The sequence below is a fragment of the Symphodus melops genome (assembly GCF_947650265.1).
Source record: "Symphodus melops genome assembly, chromosome: 16".
In the NCBI taxonomy this organism is placed as follows: domain Eukaryota; kingdom Metazoa; phylum Chordata; class Actinopteri; order Labriformes; family Labridae; genus Symphodus; species Symphodus melops.
The window spans coordinates 4,660,415-4,686,253 of record NC_136706.1 but is presented as its reverse complement, the minus strand read 5'-3'; the positions used below and the strand labels follow the sequence as shown (position 1 = coordinate 4,686,253).

Here is a 25,839-nt window from a genome sequence, read left to right as displayed (position 1 = left end):
CACAGGCCCTGAAGGCAGGAAGCTACTATTGACTGGAAGACATCAAGAAAAACGCACCTTTCAAAGCACACACACATTCAACACTATACACACACACACCGAGGAGGATAAAATCTGGTATCAGGTACTGCCCCGAGGGAGAGGGCTGACCTGTGGAGGCCGGGGAAGTCAAACACAGGGCTGACAAACAGCTCATTCAACGTCAAATGCACATCTTAATATGCTGTTAAATCATTGAAATAAACTGTAGATAAGATTGAAATATGGACAGGTACCTCAAACAAGTTATCTATTATTACAAGCTAAAGTTATATTACAATGTTCACGACTGTTGGAGGGGTGAAACACGGCCTGTGGAAATGGCCAATACTGGACCAGGTCAAGATATAACTCATATTCACAGATTTGTCTCTTGAACAAGCAATAACAGAAGTTTCATGTTTCAAGCACAAAATACTGATTAATAACAGTAACTATTTCTAGAAAAAGCATATCCGTCTTTTGAACCAGAAAAATAAGGGGACCTTTCTCTTACATTTACCTTATTAGTCCCTCAAACAAGCAACGATACAGGATATGTTTCTGAAACAAACATTGTCAGTTGATTTGTCGACAGTGCAAGCAATAATTGCAAATCTTGCTCTCAACAAACAGGAATCCATCCTTTACACAAGAAATAATAGCAGATTCAGCCCTCGAGTTAGCACTTATAGCGGATCTCTCTCTCTCTTGAGAAATCAATAACAGCACATCCGTGTCTTGGACAAGCGTGACTGTGGATCTGTCTCTCCAACATCATTGCAAAGATTCCTCTCAAATAAGGATGAAATCTGATTTGTCTCTAGAAAAGACAACGATAGCTGATCCACCTCTTAAATTACTGATAGTAGTGGATCCGTGTCTTGGGCTGGAAGTATCATAGCCGATACAGACTCTCCAAAATGCGACTGATTATAGTCAATTCATCTCTCCATTAAGCAGCAACAGCAAATGTATTCTCTCGCCCAAGCAATAAAAGTGGATCCTTCTCTTAATAAATGATAATAGTAGAGTATTCTCTCACAAAAGCAATTATTGCAGCTATGTTTCTAGAATAACTGATAATAGAGGATCCATCTCTCAAACATTGATGATATCAGATCTGTCTCTCAAACAAGCAGGACTTCTCTCATTATAAGCTGAGAGCGTATTTGTCTCTGAAACAGGCAATAAAAAAGTCGATCCATCTCTTGAACTAGTTTATAAAAGTGGATCCGTCTGTGCTTTTCACACAACACCAGTCTGCGGGCCTAGTTGGAGGTCTGAAGGCTCCCTCCAGTTCAAACTAATTCCTGCACGAGTTGCATGATAGAACAAGATAAGATGGGGAAGATAAGTTCACAGACATTTCCCGCTCTGTTCCATACGTTGCATTGACCCATGGAGCGCAGACTTTCAGATCCCAGCCATGTTTGTCCTGCATCTTTAAAGCCGCTGAGTTTGTGCCTGAGGAGTGTTTTCAGAGGCAGGAGTGTGTGTGGAAGAGGAAAGGGCAAAAAGGGGTCATGCGTTAAAATGCCCTTAAGCAAGGCACTTGCTTTAACTCCCTCAATAAGAGGCCCCTTTGCTACAAAAAAAAAGCCAGCGTTTATGAAAGGAGTATGACGGGTCGGGGCGAGTTATGTTTGGGTCTGATTGGCAAATAAAAAGAAAATGTCTGTCCAGGAGAAAAGCTACGCTAATGAGTGCAGTGTCGACGGGAAAGGGGCAAGGATGATGTTTGTGTTCAGTGTCTGCCAATACTTTAAAAACAAGTTACAGCAACAACAAAAAATAAATAAAAATCACTCCACTGAAAATTACACTCAAATGGAAGCCATACATAAAGTCTGTCTGGCTTTTCACAGGAGAGCAAGTGCAAGTGGACACTAGATAAGAGCAGGAGAATATAAGAGGAGTTATCGGTTAATGTCGGAGTGGAGGAAGTAAATGGAGTCTGAGTGGAAAACAAAACCCATAAAAGGAGCTAAGAGAAACTTCAAGGGCCCTGGACAGAGAAAGAAAAAGATCACACTAGAAGCAGTCAAGAGGGAGAGAGTGGGAGGGGGAGACACCAAGAGGGAGATTTTCTAATGGTCAGAGTGGGAGAAATCGAGTGTTAGTGCGGGTAAGAGATAAAAAAGTAACAAGTAGAGCGTGCGAGGCGTCAACGGCAGATGGAGAATGTGCGTCAGGAGGAGCATTGAGGGCAGCGGGATGAATGTGAGTGGTTACAGTACAGTTTATGTTTGCTGGCAGTGATGGCAGGTGTTTGAGGCTCATACTTACAGAGCATTTCAGAGCCATTGTGAATGTTGAGCAATATTCAGAGCAACTCTGTTGGTGAGGAGGTGAGACAAGCAGGGAAAAGAAAACGGGGCAGTGGTGACCTTGCACGTCGGGGTCCTTTTTGGAACCCAATGCCGGACAAGCCCCTAATGATCACAACTTGAGCTCTTGCCTTTTTAATTAACCACCCAGGCCTGACAGAGGCGCACAAAGCTCGAGCATGGAGTGGCACAGATGGAAACAAAAACAGGCCCACTCCTTGGGACGGATGCCCTCTGAACCCAGCAGCTAATGCAGCCCCTGCTGCTCCAGACGATCATTATTGTTGCTGGAGAGGCGGAGAGAGATGGCACTCCAAAACAAGGCCACCACGGCCGCTGATGTCATGGTCCACAGGCCATGTGAGAAGAGCTTTTGGTGGAGAGCTCCTCTGTGACGCCAGCAGCCAAACAAGCACCTTAAGCACAGATTAAATAATTTAATTTGATTTATGAAAAACAAGAGACACTAATGGCTGCTTCTAACTGTAACATTTCGTCACAGGCCTGAGAGCATGTAGGTTAGCTGAGATGGCGTCGCCTTTCAGACTGCAGCCCCCCACCCCAACCCTATCCCCAATTCCCCTTCAAGGTGCTATGATGGCCTCAGGTCCCTGTCACTCACGTCGCCCATCAGTCATCCTCATCTACAAAATCTGACTTTATCTAAATGAGCTGTTGTTATTTCTGTCAATGAATGGAGACTGCTTCCATTCAGAGGACAACAAGTTGAGTATTATCACATTGAGTCAGCGCTTCAGATGATGAGTCAGGGGCTCCCGGGTTTTACCTGGCTCATAAGTTTGAGCCGTAATGATTGATCGTTGAGTCATGTCTGACACCCATACAGCAATGTGTGCCTGTGGTTCTGTCTGTGCCCCTCATTACCTGTAGTCACATCAAATTCCTGTGTGTGTGTGTGTGTGTGTGTAGGTGTGTGTGTTCATGTGTTTGTGTGTGTGTGTGTTTCGTGGTTTGAAGGGAGGGCTGACTGCAGACATCCTGTCCTTATTGTTGACTGCCCTGGGTTGACCACAGCTCGACATGTTGAGAACAAAATGGAGCCGTGCCACTGAGGCTGGTCCAATCACACACACGCACACACACACAAACAAACATGTGACAACCCCCACACACTCACACGAAAACAAACTCCCATGTCTGCACCACTTTTTTTTTTTACAATGAAAATCATTTGAATGAACTCTCAATACTGTAAATAATGATACCTGTCTAGAAACCCTGAGCGTTTGAATAAATGAATGACATCGATGAAATGTGAATCAACAACAACATTCACTGTGGCATTATGACTTTTTCCTTTTTTAACTCGAGATTCAGCAGGAAGACAGCGTCATTTGATCCAGACTATTTTTTTTCTCATGAAGCAGTGAGAAAAAAAAAACAATAAACATAATAACATTAAAGTTTCATATGTTTTATTTCCTCCAGATGTGAAAGTTCTTAATGTTTTTCCTGTGTTGGGATCCTAATAATAAAGTCAATTTTAGTTTTATGTGGTTGTAAAATTGCCTTAAAAACAGCCATAGATATTACTGTAATGCTTCTCTTACTTTGTTGACTCATGAGGCTTCTTTGTCCTTTGTCACATTTCACACATGTGAAGTGATTGTCCTGCATTGTTCTAGTTTGTATCTTACACACAGGTAACCGTGGGTCAAATGTTTAACTACTTGTTTATCTCCATTTAAAATATTTAAATTAGAGCCGCTCACACTAAGACATTAAACTGTTATTTGCTCATCCTGATCTATAAAAGCAGGAGCAACATTTTATTTTTTTTCCACATAAACTTGTTTGAGAACAATAAGAGCAAATGTGAGTGACAATAACATCATGCACATTAACAATACAATACAAGTCAAGGTTTCATTAAAAACAATAAAAGTGCAAATAACATTCTTCCAGGCAGTTTCACATCTTGAACCCCCCCTATCCGCTGAGATGAGCTGTGCTACAGCGCCCTCTAGTGGTTTGAAGATTAACGGCACAATTTTGTTCAACGTGACAAAAGAAATGATTTTAAATGCGTACCTTTTCAGCCCTCAAGAGACCAAAAGTTAAAATCATAAAAGAAATAAATTAGGTCCAGATTGGAGTCCTTCAACAAATGAATCAGTCCCTCTCTCCTGACAGAGACCGAGAGTTCAGGGTTCCCTGAGGTTTGTTTTCATAAAAGTGCAAAAGACAAAATATGCAGAAACTTGCGAAACAAAATGACATCTTGACAAGATTTAAAATCCCTTCATGAATCTAAACCTTGACGTTCTGTCAACTCATAGAAGATGTATAAATCTGCATTTCCAAAGGTTCTTTATTGGGGCGTGTTACCTCTGAGTCTTTCAGGGTTCTTTATTCCATCTGGGAATGATGGTCCTGCGATAAGTCCGTCTCTCTGAAATGTTGCGCCTGACTTTGATCACGGTCGGAGTAGGCGTCTCCATCTCCAGGGAGGGGCTGGAGTAGGACTTTTTCAGGGTGCCTTCCCCTTCGTCCTCCTCAGAGACAGCGTCTGCACACACAGCTTTATCAAATGAGTTCAGGTCTGCTGTGGCCATCGTACTGTCCTCCGTCGTCTTTACTTTCTTCCAGGCCTCCAGCACCTGGATGTAGATCTCATAGCGACACATCTATGGTTGGATTCAGAAAAAGACAGGGTGTCAATTATGGGTCCTTTTCACACTGGTGAACACAGACAAAGACTCACAGCACGTCAGTCACCTCGTGGTGCAGGTACTCTTCTCTCACTCGATGCTCCTCCAGCTCCTTGGTTTTGGCTTTCTTTCCCTCTGGAATGTTTTGCTGCTGGCATGTCAGGTCCGCCTTGAATGACTCAAGCATTTTTGCATGCGACTGCAGCTGACTTTCCTGCCATGAAAGAAAGAGGAACAGATTCAATGATGTTCCCTTTAATGCAAATCCTTCTGAACTGAAAGAACAGGAGGAAAGTGTTACTAATGTCTCACACGTAGAGGGGGAAATGGGATTTCCATTCCTTCTCAACACAACAGTGGACTTCATAGACATTTAAATGCACCTTTGTTCAGAGTGTGGTGGCTTGAAGGCTACTCAGAGCTTATCAAATCTATCTTTACTTAGTTAAAGAGTTAAAATTAACCTGTCAATACAAAATGATGTTTTTTGTTGCACTGTTACTTTGTACATGAGGTTGGATCCAATAACAGATATTCTGTGTTACATAGAAATACATGATTAAGTGCTTTGTGACTAAAAAAAAAACAAGAATCTGAAACATAAAAAATGGTTTGGTTATAGAAACTATAACCAAACCATTTCCTATTTATCTGAATATTTAAAACACTGTAGACACATTCATAAATAGAAATGACTGCTGGTATTTTTATAGTATTAAATGTCATATGCAGACAGAGAAGAAGCAATGTACCAGAGTGTGTGCAGAGTGTGAGGCGGGGAGGATCGGCCTGCAGAACCTCCTCTGAGAGCCGACAGCAGCGGGGAACGGAGGCGAGGAGTGAAGCGCCGACACCAGGTTGATGCGGCTGATCCACGAATTCATCTCCGCTCTGGATCTGAGAGGAGAAACAAACGATGCCGTTGGACTCTTCCACGAAAATACCGTAAACACGCTCAAACAGTCTGGCTGTGCTGCGACTTACGAGGCCTGGAAGAGGAAAACCCTCCAGTCGGCCGTCTGCAGGCGGAGGACGTGTGGCTTCTTGGTGTAGTCGGCCGCCTGCTCGGCCAGAGAGTGGTGCATGCTCACCACCTCCTCATTGATCATCTGATCCTTCCTGTAATCTTCCTGAGACAGGAAATCACAGCATTGATAAAACATTCTTCATATTAACTTGAATTATAAATTGTATGTTTAAGGATGCTTTTGGATAATAGCATTACTTACCTTCTGTAAATAAAGGACCAATCCTCTTAATACAGCATAGAAAGTCTTCCAGCCTCTCTTCCCCCAGGGCGCTGAAGAGACATTCAGCAGGTTTTGGATGTTTAGTCAGCACTCATATCAAAGCTCTTTACATTAGAAATTAAAACTCAATTCAACCCCAACCAAGATGTAAAAGCACGATGCATCCATTCTTATATCACTGACGGGCTGAGTGAGTCAAGAAGAGTCCAAGAAGGATCCAAACTAATCATTAAAAGCCAATCACTCTTTCATTCTTTAATTATTGAGTGATTGTTGTTTACGATGTCATCAAACAATGATTCTAAAACATAAAGTTTAGTACATTCACTAAAACAGGAAACACAATTAAACATGTCACTCACTGCGTTTGCCATCGATGTCGGCGTGGAGCTTTCTCTGCAGGAATCCCTGTTTGACCACATCGGCTGTCTTGTTGTGAGGAACATCCTGGAAGGGGTTTGATTTTGAGCGCAGCTGTGCGTCTTCTCCTGAATCTTCATCCATCAACACCGAGCTCTTCAACTCCTCTTCATCGCTGGAACATGCAAACACACAGTGTTGTGGCTCAGACTTTAGAAGTGGAGGATGTAATCAAGAAGGAATCGAAGCAGGAGTCCACTTACACAGCCCACTCCAGTGCTTGACTCTTTATGGAGTTGTAAAGACTCTGAGTTATAAACAAAGAGGGAAACGATCAGTAATCACTCAAAAAGCTTCGACTTGGATTTCTGGAAGCAAATAGGTGTCGGTGTTACTTTCAAAAGGTCCTTGTTGAAGTTTTCTCCCTCATTCATCTCATCCAGGTTGGACACAAACTTAGAAGACGACATGGATTTTCCTATGTTCTGTGAACACACAGGAAAAAAAGGAAAATGCTCACAAAGATTTCCTGACAACAGTCTGTAATATCAGAACACAAACCTTTACAGTCATGAAGGTATGTCACCTGTCCGTGCAAGTCAGTGTTGAGAAGCATCAGAGCACACGTGAGCGCCAACACAGACCCTGAGGAAAGATAAAGCACGCACCAAGTACATGTCAGCCCCCTCTGCTGGATTTCTGACATGACTAAAAAAAAAAACCCTTTTTAGACGGAGGCTGACCTGAGGAGGAGAAGGAGCCTGGGTTGCACTGATGGAAGCGGCACGCGAAGTGCTGCAGCACGCGCTCCCTCTCCTGAGTCTCTCCTATCAGAATCACCACTTTCAGGAAGGACCTGAGAGACACAGAAACCAAAAAGGATATTCAAAGAGAGACCACAAGAGGATTCATGAGCGTTCTCTCGGATTGGTAATCCAAGCTCCGCCTTGATAATTCTCACCTCAGGGCATGATCGAGAGTTTGCCCGGTGAAGTCAAAGTATTTAAGGTATTCGTCCCCGACAGCTCGACTGAAGTCATTACTACACAGAGAAAACAATACATTAGTATAAGAACAGTTTTAATTCAGCTCTCACAATCTGTGGACTTAAGATGTTGATTTGAATAAAGGGAAACTGTTGGAGCTGTGACTATTAGTGCTAACATGCAACAATTCATCTTGACAGGCAAAAGAGGAAGATGTGGTCTGGATATAAAAGATGTTGAAACAAAGACGATGTATTGTTTGTTGGTTGCTAAGATACTCCTGACGACATCACCAGATTGTTTTTTTTTCACTGTCTTCCTCCAGAAGACACTGACAGACCACAAGACAACAGACCTTATCCATCCTTTGAGGAGGTGTCTGTTATCTGTCTCATCTCAAAAAAAAAAAAACCAAAAAACATTGAAGACATCGTGTCAAACTGTACAGTATACACGCCCTGCATAAGATATATAACATTGTGTTTATCGACAGCCGATTGTCTTCTTTTTATAATGGAGGTTGCTTGATTCATATTTCTTCAGGTGGCAGATGGACTTCACGCACTGTGCAGTTGGTAAAAACTCTAAAAAGTCTATTGAACTTTCGTCTGTGCTCCTAAAATTGAGCTGAATTCAGATTGTAAAAGTTGATTCTCCATGTTTTGCCTTTTTTTTTAAGACGATTCTTGACCTTGTCCAGTTGGTCGTATGCATGACCTAAAAAAAAGTCATTACTGCCTTCATGTTCTATCAGCACACACTATCTGCAGCCTCCACTGTGACTGCATGTGATTTAAATGACCTGCAGCTCAGAGCTTCACTCACTATTTGTGAGATCAGCTGCAGAGCTCGAAACAGCATCACCACACAGTTATAAGAACGGTTTGGGTAACAGTAAATATAGCATGTGCTTACTCTTTGTCTAAGTGCTTCACCACGTCCACACGCTGGATCCCGTCCAACTTGAACAGCCTATCAGCGAGGCGGCAGACCTTCTCCCTGTCCACCTCCCCTCCGTTCATGTGAAGCTTGGATTGAACTCCGTTTGAAGCGACTGTCTGTATCTCTTCATCCTTTACATCTCCCTCTTCTTCAGTCTGATGTGACATCTCCGCCTGTTTGTCCTCCTGAGTGAACTCGGCCTCCGCTGTCTGCCGCTGAGTGACCTCGCTTTCAGGCGTCAGCTGCTCTGTTATTTCGGACGCGTCTGTCTTCTCAGGCTGCGCGAGCTGCTCGTCGCTCGCTCGCTGCTCATTCTGCTCCGGTGGCTCCGTCTGTTCCTGCTGCTCTGCTGCGCCAGGATCTTCAGCTTCAGCGCTAAATATCTGCTCTGACAAAGTAGACTCCTGCGGCAGGTCTGCTTTTTCGGTCTGGGCTGACACTTCTTCTGATTCCATCTGCTCCAGATGTTGTCTTAACTGCTCATCTGAGTGTTGCTCCTCTGCTTGGCTGGGCTCCTTCCCTTCAGTCACGTCAGGCTGCTCAGGCTCAGTGTGTTCGGGCTGCTGTGACATCTCCACGTCCTGTGAAATCATTTCTTCACTATCTCGACGTTCCAAAATACTCGTCTCCTGTAGTTTTTCAGCCAGCTCCATCATCTCCTTGGAGTCTTCAAGCCTCTCTGCATTATCTGCTGCATGCACCTGCGGTTCTTCGATGCTGTTCGCAGCCTCTGTATGTTCAGGCTCCACGTTCTCGTCCACATTTTGGCACATTTTCAGCTCTTCTGTCTGTCCTGTGGAACTTTCTCCTTGTATCTCTGGGTCCTCCTCAGCCCAGGAGTGCCTCTTTTCCTCCAAACCCTCTGTCTGTTTCAGATCTAAAAGCTTATCAGGGTTTATAGTTGGTCCAGTCTTAACGGCTTGTTGTAGCTCTGCAGGGACCTCCCTACAGATGACATAAGCAAATACAGTCATTATATAACATCAAGAAAGATTGCAACATGATATCATGATGTGAAAACTTTTCCGCTTCCCTTTTCTGAACTCTATGATACTCACAGACAACAAACAGCTTCTGCCTTTTCACTTTCTTCAGTCCAGGTAATCCTCACACCCTGTTCTTCCTCTTCCTCTTCCTCTTCCTCTTCCTCGCCTCCTTCTTCGTCCTCTTCCCGAGGCTCAACACCATTCGCTGATGTTTGCTCTTCCTCAACGTCTCCCTCTCTCGTCAGCAGAACCGCGGGCTCCTCCTGTTCCTCTTCTAGCTGTAAATCCACAAAGCTTTCCGCCTCGTCTTCTGAGCCTTCAATCTCCCCGAGAGCATCGGTAAGGTCCAAAGGTGCGGACGGATCCGAGCCGTCTGACTGAAGCCCTTCCTCCTGATCTTTCTCTTCGTCTTCTGAGTCTATGCTCTGAGAGTCTGGGAAACTTTCTAGAAGATAAACGTGTTTGCTGTTAAATCTCAAATCATTTCTCACACGATGATCAAACAAATATTAAAAACACAAATCATTAACATTTTATAATCAAACAATCAACAAATGACAAAAAAAGGTTATCTTTCACCGTATTAAATGTCTCGTTCTGATTCACACGTACCCTCGCTACTGCCTAACAGCTCTCGTGTTGAGTCTTCCTCTTCCTGTGTCGTCGGCTCTTGCACATCTGCAGCATCACATGGCTGAAAGTTGCAACACAAACCACCGGTCATGACGTTAATATAGTAAGAATACTTCATCGGACTAACATTATGCCCACCCTATTCTTCCAATAACCGCTCAATCTTCTGCATTAACTCAAACCTGTGTCTCTTTAATGATGAAGCTTGATGTGATAAAAGGCAAAAGTCAAGTCAACAATCAGTGAAAGAAGAATTGGTCACAGGAAAATGTTTTTTAGGTTGTCAATTAAAACAGAAAAGGTGTAAAAAAAAAAAAAAATTCAAACACATACCGGCAAGTTCAACTCTAAGTCCGAGTTCAGGAGCCCAGAATCAACCTCCTCTTCTTCCTCTCTCTCTTCCTCTCTGAGAAATTCATCATTTATGTCTTCTGATGGGTGAGGTGATGGGGAAGTGGTGCCTTCACTCGTCACGCTGACAGAGTCCAGCTCATTGGCCAAGCTGCTGTGAATCACGAGCGGGGGTGTCTCTGCAGAGGAGTCGGGCATGTCCCACTGCACTGTGGCAAAGGACAGTGGGGGGCTGGTGCAGGTCATGGGGCGCACCGGCGGCCATATTATTGGCTCCCACGGCTCTGCCTCGTCTGGAGTGTCACTGCGAGCGTTGAGGGAGAGACTGCGCTGATCTTTCCCTGCTTCCTGCTGGTTTATTTGAACCTCTTCCTCACCCCACTCAATGCCCTCCTGTTCTCCATTCTCATACTGGTGGTCTACGTTGGTCCACAACTCCTGTTCAGGCTCCTGAGGAACTGATTTTGTAACATCCGGCAGAGAGGAGAACACGTTTTCCTCCTCCATCAGTCCAGTCCTTTTTGTTGAGAGGAAAGATTCTGTAGCTGTAAATGTTGTCTTGCTATAAAACGTCCTCCTCCGCTGTCAGAAGGATGATCATTGTGTAAAATCCTGAAACAGCAGCTTGTTCACACATCTGTAAGATTGAAAAAAGAACGTTAACATTCATAAGGATTATCTTATCTTATAAATATCTAACCCTACTCGCTGATCAGAAGCAAGACAAAAAAAAAACCTCCCTGGGATTTAGAGAGCCGGATATTGTGAGACAACAAATGTAAAATTGTTCAGTTAAAGTTCATGAACTATTTGAATGCAACACAGAAAAAAAAAAAAAACTTTTTTGGGAACCTCCAAGAGGAACATCTGATTACTTCACAGACAAAAAAGTCATTCATAGGACTCTACCATATCTGGCTGCAGGATGAAAGTATGTTTTTGTTATTCATCTGTTAAAACCCAGTTTGAAACCATGAGGAGATTCCTTTAACAGACACTTGACTTAACTTTCCAAAGTTTGATGACAAAGCTAGAAATAAAATCCTTAAAAGCACTTAATACTAAACACTCACCACCTGAAAGTAGAAGCGATCCAGTCTGGAGAAAGGTTTTTGTTTCTATGTGACCGTAGTTCTCTCTTTCTTTTTTTTAACTTCCTGGTGTGGCACTACAGGTTTGCATTGAAGCAGGCTTTAAATGACATGTACAGCCAGTTTGTACTTCCTGACCACAGAAAGTAAGCCGAGCAAGTGAGTGCAAGAGACAGACAGAGAGAGAGAGAGAGAGAGAGAGAGAGAGATAGAGATAGAGATGGAGGTTTTTGTGCGGATTAGCCGGGTGGTGGGTGGAGTTGAAGGTCTGCTTCTGGTGTGCAAGTTAACAGTTGCTGTTTATCATTTTATCACCACGCTGCACTCTGACTCTGGCTTAAGGATAAAACTGTGGAAGAGATCAAGCTTCAGCTCCATGCTGTCAACACAAACCAAGGCCATCTCTCCTGATAGCATCAATGACAGAACACGAGGAGCTTAACATCCCCACAGCTTAAATATCACGACTCATATCTTATTATCATGTGTAACCTTTTTTATATCACAATCCTTTTCTTTTATTTATGGCTCTCCTTTTCAGACTGTCTTTGTGATTCTGTTCTTGCCGTGCAGTCAACATCCGGGACAGACCCTGACCACATTTCCTGTGCGGGTGCTCACTTCTCAGTTCCTGTCAGGGTGCAATAAGTGCGACAGTAAATGCACCAGAGTTAACTCAGATTAGGAGAAACTGTAAATCAATTGTTCCTTGCTTGAAACTCCAAAATGGAGAGCTACTTAAATCAAGCTAAATATTTTAAAGCAGTGCTGTCTCTTTTTTTAGGTGTACACATGACAAATCCACTCGTAGATTTACTGATTACTTTAAACAATTTGGTCCATTGTCATATTTTGCAGTCTTGATTACAATCTGTAGCTGCTCTGTTGATTACATGAAGTGTTTCAAGTGATAACAGCGTTAATCCTTTGTATGCAGTGTGACCGTTGTAAGGATGACTGAATTTAAAAACATGAGAATCACAAGTGGTTGCAGAAATACGTATAAGAAAAAAAAATTGCGCTCATCAAAGAGAAAAGCTGTATCAATCAGGATATTTTAAGTCACATTTTGAAGTCGTCAGGCAACGTGTATATTTCAGACTACTTGGAGAAGTTGTCTACAATGCATAATGTTATTATAGCACATCTTGAAGCAAAAGGAGAAGTCCAAATATAAATAAAACCTCCCAGGGAGGATGAAATAGAATACAGGAACAAAGTGAAAGCTGTGAAATGACTTGTAGACTGAGGAGGGTAAACACCATGGTATGTCATTCATTACCACCAGTGAACATGGCAAAGACAAAAACTGGAACATCTTTAAAACCACAAAAAAGCTGAAAAGGGGAATTAGGAGGAATCTCTGGAAGCATGACTTACCCCTCCAGGCTCTTTAAGGCAACATCATATGATCAGCCAGCTTGTGAGGTTTTAAGTCAAGTCTTGTGGGAGGGAAAGACACTCCACTGTGTTTTACTGGGTTTAAGCCGCTGTCAAAGAGCTGTGCCTTCAGAGGCAGATATGCACACACGCACACACACACACACACACACTCACACAAGCATACAAATAACCCTCAGTTGATTATGTCTGAACCTGCTGCACACACACACAAGCCTCACATCCGCTCTTTTGAAGCCGAGCAGGGTTTTAGTCTGTGGTGTTGCATAAAGATGCAGACAAGTCACAATTCCAATTCTGGGCCGGGTCCTCCGCCTTCTTCTCTGTGCTTCCTGTCCATTTTGAATAGACTACCGTCTCCGAAAGGCTGTGGGGAAAGAAAAGGTACAAATTCAAGGGACATGCAGGGGCAGAAGGAGAAGGCAGCGAAATGGCTACAAAGACGATAAAATGCAAATTGTGAATAGCAGATGACTCCGAAGCTCAGAGACACCTGAGAGGCCTCAGTCCACGCCCACAAGCCTGCAGGCATGTAAGCATACACATACAGGTCAGGTGAGGGGAGTGGCTCAGCTTCATTCCTGAGAATGACACCAGGTATGATTAGTGAAACCAGATGGTATGAACATTTAGTCTGCCATTAGCTACACTGGCATTAGTCATGCCTCTTACTACTGGTTTAACACAGTTTAAAATCAGACATGTTTCTGAGCAGTGTTTTAAAAACTCTACTTCTGTCAGACATTTTCTAAAATATTTTTGTTTTATTTGCTTTAGATATTTCCTGACAGGCAGATTTGTCCCTCACTGTTTAAAACAATTATAAATAGTTGACATTACTGACATGATTGCCTAATCACATAAAGTATAGGCATCAGTTGCAACTTTATCAAGTGTTGTACTAAGCAAATGCATGAACAACATTTTTGGTTGCATTTTCACTGAGAATAAGCAGTTGGTTGTTTTTGTTTTGCTTTGGGTTTTTTTTTTTTTTTACTGAATTGCAGTTATCTTAGATCAGTGGTTCACAAACTTTTTCAGCCGGCCTACATTTGGCATATTCCTACATTTGTAAAAATGTATCTCAAACATTAGATATAATAAGTAGAGAAGCATAAAAAGCGCAATCCTGTAACATGAAACTTGGCATTTAAATGTATCCTTACATTCACCTGGAGGTCTCATGGACATGTGTCATGCTTTGGAAGATGAGAAATACAGCATTGAAGGCTGTTTGTTGAGGTTTGCAGGGCCCCTCTGTCATTACTCTGGCCCCCACCCAAAGAGCAATATTAACTGTAGGTTAATCTCATAAGGTGACATTATAACAGTAAGTAGCCTACACAGTTTATAAGCAGTATATGAAGCATGTTGTGTCTCGTTGTACCTGAATAAGTAGTAACTTGTAGTTTCTTTAGTTTTCGTAGTTTTTGAAGAAGTAATGTTGTTTTGTTTTTGCAGCCCTTATTATTCAAACATCTTTTTTTCTCCATGGTAACTCTCCTATGCTGGCCGTGTGATGACGTATGATGACGTATGACTTAATGCCGCTGTTACTCCGCGCCGCAGGGGGGCGCTGCAGACCTATGAGCTTCCACTCGTGTATGTGCGTCACTCTCCTGCGACAGTCTCTGCTTTGTTTGTTCCGCACACGGCAGCAGAGACGCACACACACACACACACACACACACACCCACTATTCTTTGCAACCCCCCTCCCCAGTATTAAACTCTGCCGCTCGGTTTTATCATGGCCCAGTCCAGTGATCTGAAAAGCTTCCTCGAGTCCTCACTGAATGAGATCTTCAGAGCGACTGTGAGTGACATCCTGGACTCAGTGGACCAGACCCTGTCCGAGTACCAGGGTACAATCCGCAGGATCGAGTCTGAAAACGAGGGCCTGAAGCAGCTGCTGTTAGCACAGAAGAGCAGAGGTGAGAGGAGCTGTGTGTGTGTGTGTTTTCACCTGGACACAGTGTGTGTTTGTGTTTGTGTGTGTGTGTGTGTGTGTGTTTGTTACTTCCTGCAACTGCAAATCCAACGTGTGCCGACCCATCCTAGTTTGATTTTTATAATCCAAATGTATCTGGAGAAACAAAAGCAAAGACAGCAACAAAAAAAAACCATTACATTTTAAGGTAACTAGGTAGGTAAGTAAGTAAACTTTATTTATATGGCACTTTTAAAACAATTATTTACAAGGGGCTTCACAAATGCAAAAAGTAAAAATATGAAAACATGCACACGAAAAACTGGTTACAGAGCGCATGTCACTTGTGTTTGTTTAAAATTTGGGGTAAAAACTTTAGTAAGGTTGTAAATATTATTTTGTGTTTACTGCTTGTTTTGCAATGCAACATATGATCCTCTGTATCAGAGGGAGTGGCCTGTGGTGCTCTGCATTCTGGGAGTCTTTTATCCACATGGAGCCAAAAAGACCTTTCTTGATGATGAAGGCACCAAATATAAAAAAAACCGTCTTTCACATTTCTACGACATATATGACCGAATTTCACCACAGATTCATGTTTTAACGGGTGAAGTATCCCTTTAAGGTAATATATGACTCTTAACCAGTCTGTGCCAATTTATTTATTTTTGATGTTTACAGATACTCATGATCAAGATGCCTCTGACCACCTTTCGAGCTCAGAAGGGAGCAATCCATCCATCAACACCAGCCACAGCTTGTTCAAGGTGTCCATATGCAGCAGTGACAAGAAGAGCTCCAGGAGGAAGAAGAAGGGCAGTTTGAAGGAGAGCATTTCCTCTGCCTGCTTATCCCCGCAGATCGATAACACCCTAGAGAGTCCATGTGTGACGATTGCAGCAGCATGTGTCCCGACCAATGACATGCTGCCTGTAAAAACTGAGCCTGGCCTGGAGGAAAGCGGTGCTATCGACCTCTCCCAGCCTCCAGCGTGTCTCAATCTGACGATGAAGCCGATAAAAAATGAGAGCACGGAGGTGAGTTGTGAGGGCCATGACGCGTATGTGCCTCTGCTGCCATCTACAGGCTTCGATCAAGACGGTGAAGTTAAAGTCACTGTTGTTTCTGACGGTTGCACGCAGGATGACCAGCTCATTAAGACTGAGGAAGAGGAGCAGAACGGTGACAATGTCTCTAATCAACAGTTAAATTGTGCATTAGAGTGTTTCCCTAAACCAGAAATAAAACCAGAGGGAGCGAGTGAACAGGCTGAAGTTTCAAATCCTCAAGAAAACGATTCACCAACTGTTGCGGATGGCAAAGTTTTGGATGTCCCTGACAAGTTTTTGCAATGTCCCTCCTGTCCCAAAACATTTAGCCGACCAAACTCACTGAAAATCCATCTCAGGACTCACACGGGCGAGAAAGCCCACACCTGCTGCTACTGCGGTAAGCGCTTCGGCCGGGCCGATCTCCTCAAATCCCACAAGAGAACGCACACAGGAGAGAGGCCTTATAGCTGCAACGTGTGCAGTAAAACATACCCCCATCCCAGTCAGCTCAGGATACACAAACGTATCCACACCGGGGAGAAGCCGTACTCCTGCACGCATTGCGGGAAGTGCTTCAACGAGCACAACCAACTCAAAGTCCACCTGAGGACTCACACAGGGGAGAGGCCGTACAGCTGCCAGGAGTGCGGAAAAACCTTCAGCAACGCCGGAAATCTAAGAATACATGAGAGGATCCACACGGGCGAGAAGCCGTACTGCTGCTCTCAGTGCGGGAAAAGATTCAACGGCTTGGGCGACCTGAAAACGCACTACAGGATTCACACCGGAGAGCGGCCCTACAGCTGCACGCTCTGCAAGAAGACCTTCAGCCAGACGGGCCACCTCACCATACACATGCGGATGCACACAGGAGAGAGGCCGTACAGCTGCAGCGAATGCGGCAAGACGTTCACGGTGGCCAGCAGCCTCAAACTGCACCAGAGGACTCACACGGGAGAGAAGGAGTACAGCTGCTCGTACTGCAGTAAGAGCTTCAGCAGGTCGGGGCACCTGAAGAGACACGAGCTGGTCCACACCAAAGAGAAAGTGTACCTCTGCAGCGAGTGTGGGAAGACCTACACCGACCATTCGTCACTGAAGAAGCACCTGAAGTTACACGCAGCCAAGGAGCCGAAGGGTGTGAGCGAGGAAGGCCCCAGCGAGGCCTAAATGAACCCCAGCTGTCTGTAAGCAACAGAGACGGAAGAATAATTCAATTTTATTTGTATAGCACATTTCATACAAACATAACCCCAATTTACAGAAGACAAAGATAAACACAGTTCAAACTCATAAAAGATAATAGACGAAACAAAACGGAGAAAGATAAACTAGCAGCCGAAGGAACAAGAACCAAATTCTCTAAGAAGCCCAGAAAATAACTGCTGTATCTGAAAATACAAGGTACAGAGTTTTCAGATTCATCCCATGGTGAGAGATGTTTGGACACTACTTTTTCCTTGACTTGAATATAAAGTGATACAGAGTGCTCCTCTGATACCAGGGTGATGAAAACGATACACATAAAATCTAAAAATCCAGACACTTTGCCAACGTTGACAAACACGAACGTCTTCGGCAAAATGTCTTGTCATCATTATTTTGGATTTAAAGGACAATCATAAAATATGTTGCTGTTGTTAGAGCTCGAATGATTTATCGGCTGTTAGCATATCGAGTCCTTATCAGTATCGGCTAATTTGATCGCATATATGCGCCGATATTTGTCGATTTATTCACCAGTCAAAGAGCATTTGGTTGACGTTTATCTTTCCCCGCTAGCAGCTCTCTTTCTGGAGAGTGATGATGCGCGTTGTTATTCATTTGGCAAACTTTTCTGCTGACAGAGTGTAAACCGTTTATGCGCTGTTACTTTCCAGTTGTGTTCAATAACTGCGTTTGAGGGATCAGTGCAATATACCGTATGTTTATATCTATCTTTATCTCTACAAATCGAAGATACTGTAGATCTAAAAAAAAAAAAAAAAAGTTACTGACCAATATGTCGGTATCGGATGTGTTTTCTCCCCAATGTTAATATCGGCCCAAAAAGTCCCATATTGGTCGGGTCCTAATTGTTGCATAGACTTCTGCTTTAGTGAAGATAAAACAAGCTGATTGCTGATCATGGCGGTAAGAGAAGCCCTCTGATCTAGCAGCATAAACAAACTGAAATCAGCTCTTGCAGTGGGGGGATTTTTGCATTAAATGCTTCAAGTTTTTAGTAAAACTGAACACTAGGTGTGTATTGTCTTTCCTGGGTTGGTTTGAAGTAGGGCTGTTATGATTTGAATTGTTTGTGTGCTGTGATTGAACAACCAAATAGCTTCCACATGGACCTTGAGTTAAGATGATCTGCTGTTTCAAGCAGTTTAGTTGTCAGCGTTTGAAGATTGAACTCAAAACTGTCAGTGATGTTTGTGCTCCAGTGAAAAACACTGCTGTCTAATCTTTGCTGTTTGAGTAAGTCCAAATATTTATCTAATCCGTATGATTGTTTCTTTTATGTTGGTTTCTATAAACTCTAGTATTCCTCTCATAGTCCTCTCTCTCTCACAACGCTGCGTGACGAGTTACAGACTGAAAAATGGCGCCTGAAAAGAAACCCTTTTAAGGACAAGGATTACTGATTGGCCAAGTTCCTGAAAGTCCAGGTTATGCAGGAGAACTGCTCCTGACCTCTGCAGAGAAATTAAAATCTCCACATGGGTCACTAGGAAATAAACATATAGCTGTTTGATGCTACAGTTCTTGTACACACATTTATAAACATGTAGTAGCAAGGGTTTGGGTTAGTAATGCGTGTGAAATCATAAGTGATTGAATGGGGACAATTATTAATATATTGCTGTATATCGCTTGAGCTATACAGGCAGCATCTGACACAGTGAACTGACATGACTGTATGTGAAATGTTGCTGAAATTATGTCACTGCAAATGCTCAGTATTAATTGAGCAGCTTTCAGTAGTGCATTCATTATCGTTAGTAAGCCATGCTGATCAAGCCAATTATATCTTAAGGCTCCTTGTTAAGGCCTATTCACATGAACACACAGGGGTAAATTGTCATTTTAATCATGACAGGGCTGCTATTTGTTGTGGAAAGTGGTTTTAACATATAAAGCAATGTGAGTGTTTGCTAATAAGAATTGATTCATACTTTTTTTCCTGTGAGATTTGTGTCTAAATTAAAGAGAAATGTTAACCACAGTTAGTTTGCATCTTTTATTTACATTCATAGGTATTTATTTTGGATGGAAGAAAAATACTTACAGAAATATTCATCAAAATAAAAAATACAAAGACATTCTTTTAGTACATTTGATAAAATATTACTGTGAAATACCCTGAAACTGTAACATGGAAATGAGAGTAAGGTGGGAATCGGTCTAGTTTTCCCCCAGAGACCACATGGCTAAGGTAGGCTATGAAATATGTAATATCAAACTTCAAAAGCGTGTTTATCACCATTAGATGCTGCTGTTTATAAGTTACAGTGATGCTTGAGTGATTGTGATGTGGGGACTTAGGGGCTTGAAATGCAGGACAAATGTGCTTACAACCGGTCAATAAAGTGTTAGCTCAATATGAAAGGCAATTTCCCTCTAACCTTTACTGTGCAGATGTAAAATAAGTTTCCCTATTTTCAGAACAAATGTCCTTAAATCAAAGACTTATTGGGCTTCTGATGAACTACACTTAAAAATGTAAGCTTATCCAAACTATGAAAGCATTTCCCATCGTACCTCAGTTGATGTCTTCTAGACTATGTGGTTACATTAAGTTCCCTCATCTTGACTCCAATTTCCCCAATTCAATGGAGACTGATATATTTTTATACATGTAGTTAGTTTTTTAAATGTCTGGATACAATATAGCCATTTCAGAACTAAACTGTCAATTAAATTATTCAACTTATTATAAATGGAAAAGTCATCATCTTTTGAATTTCTATTAAGTGACAACCTCCAGTGTTGGAAAATAATGCCAAAGAGGAAAAGCAAAAAAAAAAAAGAAATTGCAGTTCCTCAAGTGTCCACATGAGGCTGACTCCAAAAGACAATAAACACCCATGATAAAATACCCATTTACACAGCAGGAATAAACATGATACACCGTGGTACAAAATATGTTTTTGTATGAATACAGGGGGTGATTTTTTTTATATACCTTACCAGTTTTTATGACAGCTAAGAGTTATGTACGTATATATACATGTATTTGTATAACAAGGGGTGTGACTCAGTTGACTTACAGGTGGCCATGTAGTAGCTCTTTGCCAGGAGGCTTAAGACCCGCCTTAACTCTATCATGACCTGTAATGAGCGGTGAGGTGACGGGAGAGCATTTCCATTATGGCGACTACCACTGTTTCAGAATGCCTGGACAGAGACCAATGGGGGATGTCACTGAGATGACGCATGTTTTAAACAGCCTATGATTCTTTTGTAACCCTGCTCACAGTGGACCCAGAAATAACCAGCATTTTAAACATATGATTAAGCAACAGCATTCATATTAAATTGTTTGCAGCACATAATTTCCCTCGGGATCACTAAAGTATCTATCGAAAAAAGAAAACACACTAACGTGACTCTATAGGATTGGGGTTGTTACCACTCTGGCAGCAGTTAACGCTCCATGGCACCTTCTCCTTGGACAGGTAAAGCAACGGCTGGATGCTGCTGCTGAAGTCCATCAAACCGAACGCGACGTAGTGAATGTAACAGCGAAACACGTCAGGAGAGAAGTAGTGCTGGAAGGGGAATAGAGCCACAGGCGGGAAGTAGTTGAACACAATGATAGCGAGGATGATGAGGACCATCTTGAACGCTCTCTTCTTTACCGGGTGCATCTCGTCTCTGCCAGGTCCGGACTGCCGCAGGACATATAGGATGGCAATGTTGCAGAACACCATGAAGATGAAAGCTGCCAGGATCATCCCTGTGAAGACCTTCTCAAAGTTGACTATGTTGCCCACACATTTGGCTGCAGCATAGGCAAGGGTGATTAACCAGACCACCAGGGCAAGGACCGCTCGGTGCTGGCGGTCCTTGAGCTCAGTGAAGGTGATTGGGTGAACCACCGCCATGTAGCGGTCTAGGCAGATGCAGGACAGGAAGAGCGGCGAGGAGTCCTTAATGCCGTAGAAGAAGCGCAGGACGTACCAGGTGCTGCTGGTGGTGAGGAAGACTAGGTTTGCCAGTTCGAGGGGAGGGATGAGACAGAAGAAGACATCCAGGATCGCCAGGTGGAGGATGAAAATATCCGAGGTGGAGGAGTCGCCCTTGTTCTTGTGGATGAGCCAGAGGACCATGAGGTTGGCTGGAATGCCCACGAACATGTTGATGAACTGCAAGCCTAGGTACCAAATGAGTACGGCAGGCATGTCTTTGCAGCCTTCGTACACCGTCTTCTCCCTGCTGGTGTAGTTGAGAGGTCTGTGAGAAACAAAGAGCAGGGACGAGTTGATGTATAGAACCTCCATGATTGCTGGATCACGAGGGAAGTCTTCAGAGGACACCAGCAGGAGGAACGAAGATCTGAAACATGAACAAAACAGATCCGAATAACAAATCATGCTTATAGATTATGTGTTAGAATACAAAGGAATTGGACTTCAAAGTCAGAAGTGTTCTGATTTGCATCTGTAGTCAAGGTGGTGTCATCAAATAATAATTCAGCAGGCATTGACTGGGCACAGGAGAAAAGTCAATGCAGGGCAGATTCTTAACACCAAATCTGTTGTCACTTTTTAAGTTACTTGTCAGATCATAAAGAATGATAAAATGTTAATTATTATATTGTTTATTGTAATTTTTTGCTTTGGCAACATGCTTAACCCAAACATCATGCCAAGAAAACCAATTGAATTTGATACCCAGGGATAAAGATGTCTTTGCATAAAGTCATTTATGGCTAACTGTTAGCCCCTTAAAGTCAACCATTGCTGTACTAGCCAAACAGAGAACATCTACACCTGAATCAAAATCATCAATCAAAAAGCACTAATACTGTCTACTTACTGATGGCACTCCAAGACTAAGAGGTCAATGTGTACAAAAATAACATCATAAGACAGTTACTGGTTCAGAAGGATTCAAAAGTGTTTTCCTTTTCCTCGCAAAATTCTGGATAATTTTCACCACCACTGACCTCTAAAAAGACTTTTAAAGGTCAAACTAAAACAACTGAGATAGAAAAACAGCCTCGGAGGTTCAGAACCATTGGTCTAACACACTGTTGACATCGACGCTGATAAGAGACAAGAGTTTGATAGGTTTGCCGCTGTTGAAGGCTCTGGTTGTTTTGTGATAAGAATGAATGTGTTTGAGCTGTATCCCTTCAAAGTTCCTGTGATGAGTTGTGAGCTTTTTATAAAACAGAATAAAAAGTAATATTGATCAAAACAATATAATCACATACTTACAGTACACATACAGTAATCCTGTGTTACAACACTAGACGTTGAATATTATCTGAAACACTGTTGCTGGGGAGGTTCTGAGAAATGTGACCTTTATTTAACACGTACAGGAGCAGAAGTGGATCTTATCAGACATCACAGCTTCACACCGACATTTAGAAAAACATACTGCCCCTAAACACACCAGGAAGAAACAAAATCAACACATTTTAATGAAACTGTAAAACATAATTTTGAAAAAGTCTTTGGCATTCCAATGTGAACAAAAACAAACAATGGCACAGCGCAAAGGAAAAAACTATTTGCATGACGAGACAGAGAGCATTCAAAAGAGCAATACTGCCTGAGGGAAGAGGAACAACACGACTGGCAGCAGGATGTCTTCGAGGCTGACTACAGTTATCCTACCTGCACTGCGAAAAACTTCTTTTTAGGATGTTTTTCTCCTGCACAGTGAGATTACCAAACCAGTCTGTCAGCAAGAGGGTTAGGATACCATCAATAACACTCCTGTAGAAATGATGTAGGCTGTGTCTGTTTAAGGTAAATTCTTTTGATTTCCTTGAGAAGAAGAGATGCTGTTGGGAGTTTTTAATAATGTTTCTGGGATTATTATGACGCTAAATATTGCTATACCAACCAACAGCACAGAGCCAATCAAATAAATGTCAAAAATATCGAAACAAAAAAACTAGTTCTCTTCTAAAATCAGTTCTAAAATTTAATGAAGAGCTGAATCCCCGAGTAAAGCAAGTTGAATGCCTCTGAATGTTTGTTTGGTTTTTGAATGTCATGTATCTCTGCATCTAGTTTTCATTTTATGTCACAAACAGAACCGCAGTGATGCAAAACAATTTCAGACCATGTTTGACAATATAAACCAATCTAAACAAAATCAAGCATATGATTGTGAAACATTTAGAGTATCGATAGTGCTTAAAGGATTTTTTTTTATCTCTCATAAGCTTAAATTAATGTCAGAACAAAAGCTGTTAGATTAAGAATTTATGTTTTGGCTCATGCATGCTGCCTTAAAACATTAAAAAGGCAAGCAAAATGTACATATTACAACTATGTAGTTTCTTACCTTTGAATAGTACCAAATCAATTGATGAAGTTAGAATGACTTTTTCTCAACCCATTTCCCTCTACACGCTCTATGTATGACAGAGCAGCAGTGACCACACACAGACAAATAAGGCTGCTTGTCGAATGTGGTTTGATGAAAGGGCATAATTGTTTGCAAGTGTACATCAATGTTTCCACAGAGTCAACAGACAGCACATATCACTATCTCCGTATCTAAGGGTGACATGTCAATGTGCAACCTGACAGTAAAGAGAGCCTCTTCTGCTGCACAACGTTCAATCTAATAAATTTAGCGTTAAGAGGATATTGCTACTGTTAAAATATATATACTGTATATATACAATAAAGACTGGAGCGAACTCTCCAAAGAGATAAGAAATGTTTGTGGAATTTGAATTTAAAGGGCAGGAGTAACATCTTATTTCAAAATAACACTTACCTGCTCAAATGGAGAAGTGCAGCACCTTCCTGGTGTCCCAACTCTCCGCCTGATCCTTATGGCTCCTGTGCACATCTGTTCCAATGTGAGCCAAAACTGAACCCCCACCTAAAATGCATTAACAGAAACATATTTTAGAAGATGACCCAACACATCAGGGATCCTGCTCCAGTCTAAACATCCAATCATAGCACTCAGGCAAGGGTGTGATCTCCCTCTGGGTGACATGGTGTCTTATTTGGCACTTGTACTTCCATCAAATATTTAAATGTAACAAATCAAACAATCATAAAATAAGGATATGGATTAATTGCATAACAGTGATTTTGTGTTAAATAAGGAAGCCATGAAGAGATTAATGTGGAGGACAAGTTGTGGCAAGCCATCATCCATTCACACCGATTGGCACTGATGCAACAAACTGATGGTGCCTGACGGAAAATCGTCGGTAAACAACTGATGCAACAGTCCAGAAAATCACTTCTGATTCAATTCAGAGTAACAATATGTAATATGTTACATGAGGGTGACACTTTACGAGGAGCGATGGCCGTCAGGTGGGTTGATGCTGCACTATGCAGAACACCTCATGACATTTATGACACTTACAGAATGGGTTGATCGTCCCAGTGTTTGAGTGTTTGTGTGTGTGTGTGTGTGTGTGTGTGTGTGTGTGTGTGTGTGTGTGTGTGTGTGTGTGTTGGTGTCAGGTTCACAGGAGATGTGTCCCCCTCCTAAAAGGCAGAAGATTCTCACAGGTTTGTTACATTCTGCATCTAGGTAGAAACACACATGGCAGCAACACACTGTTGAATCCGTCCATAAAAACATACGAGACGTTTCAAGAATCATTGGAGAACCCTGAAGTTGTTCATCATCACTCACTAAGAAGAAGATTTTAATTTCTACATGCGACACAAAAATGGCTGAAGTATACACACAAGCACAAGCAGGATTTCCAGATTTTCTCAGCAGCAGGACTTGAACGTACGGCTCATATTAACTTAAAAATGTTGCAAAACGTTTTCTCCCGAATCACAGAGAGAGGGAGGGAGAGAGGAAACTTTATCTCTGAGTCATCAGTTACTATGGTAACTGAGTCTGTGACCCTAACCTGATCGGAAGCACCTTCAATGAACCCAGAGTTTCTTCCTGTGTCTCCTCCGTCTTTCTGACCCAGAAACAACAAGGACTTTTTTAGATTTAGGTAACGATTGTAATGGCTTTTAATGTCAGATATATCCATCAACCCAGAGAAGGTCAAAACATCCAAGAAAAGGAACGACTGTATTTGTTAAACACTTGGAAGTGAAGAGGGACTTGAGTTCAAATTAAATGTGTTTATAATTAATGTTTAACTTTGTGCATCGAGAGCAAAGTTACTGAAGTCAAATTCCTTGTGTGCAAGCATACATGGCCAATAAAGCTTATTCTGACTTTAAAAGTGTCACGTTGTATCAAATATGATAACATATTGGTGACCAAAATGTACAAAATAGTGCTGTCGCCTAAGTATTAAATAAAGCTTCATCCATGAAGAGGCATTAAAGTTGCAGGATCGAATTAAATACATTCATGACTGTGCGGTGTCTCCACTTTTCTGCTGCACCAACTCTGACAAGTTTCCAGTCAGACTCCTCATTAAAAGCAGAGCACGGCTAATCACATCTGAGGGTGAAATGTAAATGTGGCTCATGAATTACATCATATCATCCCCACTATCAAGGGACATTTCCTTAATTTATGACAAGAAGTCATAACAGACCTAAGATGGAGAGCCCAGCCTTAAGAATTGCTGATTCTTATTGAAATTGAGATTTGAGATTCTTATTGAGATCTTTCTACGAAACTTTTTGAAAGCTCAAAAGACTTACTGGGGGAA

The 25,839-nt window shown here is 42.2% G+C and overlaps 3 protein-coding genes across 6 annotated transcripts; 1 reads left to right on the top strand and 2 right to left on the bottom strand.

Annotated features, from left to right (window-relative positions):
- Nucleotides 1–4,660: 4,660 nt before the first annotated feature.
- LOC306836492 (uncharacterized protein) lies at nucleotides 4,661–14,543 on the bottom strand. 3 transcript variants are annotated; one of them, XM_079363605.1, is made up of 18 exons: nucleotides 14,408–14,543; nucleotides 13,514–13,601; nucleotides 13,000–13,387; nucleotides 10,511–11,165; nucleotides 10,157–10,238; nucleotides 9,617–9,989; nucleotides 8,532–9,503; nucleotides 7,592–7,672; nucleotides 7,374–7,486; nucleotides 7,217–7,275; nucleotides 7,026–7,115; nucleotides 6,894–6,937; nucleotides 6,633–6,805; nucleotides 6,250–6,320; nucleotides 6,005–6,150; nucleotides 5,773–5,917; nucleotides 5,088–5,234; nucleotides 4,661–4,996 (listed from the first exon to the last, which is right to left on the bottom strand). In XM_079363605.1, exons 4-18 carry the CDS (start codon nucleotides 11,033–11,035, stop codon nucleotides 4,709–4,711), a joined length of 3,309 nt encoding a protein of 1,102 aa, XP_079219731.1. In that variant the 5' UTR covers nucleotides 11,036–11,165; nucleotides 13,000–13,387; nucleotides 13,514–13,601; nucleotides 14,408–14,543; the 3' UTR covers nucleotides 4,661–4,708. The 3 variants fall into 3 exon arrangements, with proteins under 3 accessions (XP_079219731.1, XP_079219730.1, XP_079219732.1); XM_079363604.1 differs by lacking the exon at nucleotides 13,514–13,601; XM_079363606.1 differs by lacking the exons at nucleotides 13,514–13,601; nucleotides 14,408–14,543 and adding an exon at nucleotides 14,187–14,275.
- Nucleotides 14,544–14,727: 184 nt separating this feature from the next.
- Nucleotides 14,728–19,212, top strand: LOC306836493 (uncharacterized protein). 2 transcript variants are annotated; one of them, XM_079363608.1, is made up of 3 exons: nucleotides 14,728–14,953; nucleotides 15,631–15,986; nucleotides 16,092–19,212. In XM_079363608.1, the coding sequence occupies exons 1-3, from the start codon at nucleotides 14,770–14,772 to the stop codon at nucleotides 17,169–17,171; spliced, it is 1,620 nt and encodes a 539-aa protein (XP_079219734.1). In that variant the 5' UTR covers nucleotides 14,728–14,769; the 3' UTR covers nucleotides 17,172–19,212. The 2 variants fall into 2 exon arrangements, with proteins under 2 accessions (XP_079219734.1, XP_079219733.1); XM_079363607.1 differs by having other exon boundaries at nucleotides 15,631–19,212.
- Nucleotides 19,213–20,570: 1,358 nt separating this feature from the next.
- On the bottom strand, nucleotides 20,571–24,023 carry hcar2 (hydroxycarboxylic acid receptor 2). Its single transcript, XM_079364877.1, has 2 exons — nucleotides 23,958–24,023; nucleotides 20,571–21,545 (listed from the first exon to the last, which is right to left on the bottom strand). The coding sequence occupies exon 2, from the start codon at nucleotides 21,488–21,490 to the stop codon at nucleotides 20,588–20,590; it is 903 nt and encodes a 300-aa protein (XP_079221003.1). The 5' UTR covers nucleotides 21,491–21,545; nucleotides 23,958–24,023; the 3' UTR covers nucleotides 20,571–20,587.
- Nucleotides 24,024–25,839: the final 1,816 nt, after the last annotated feature.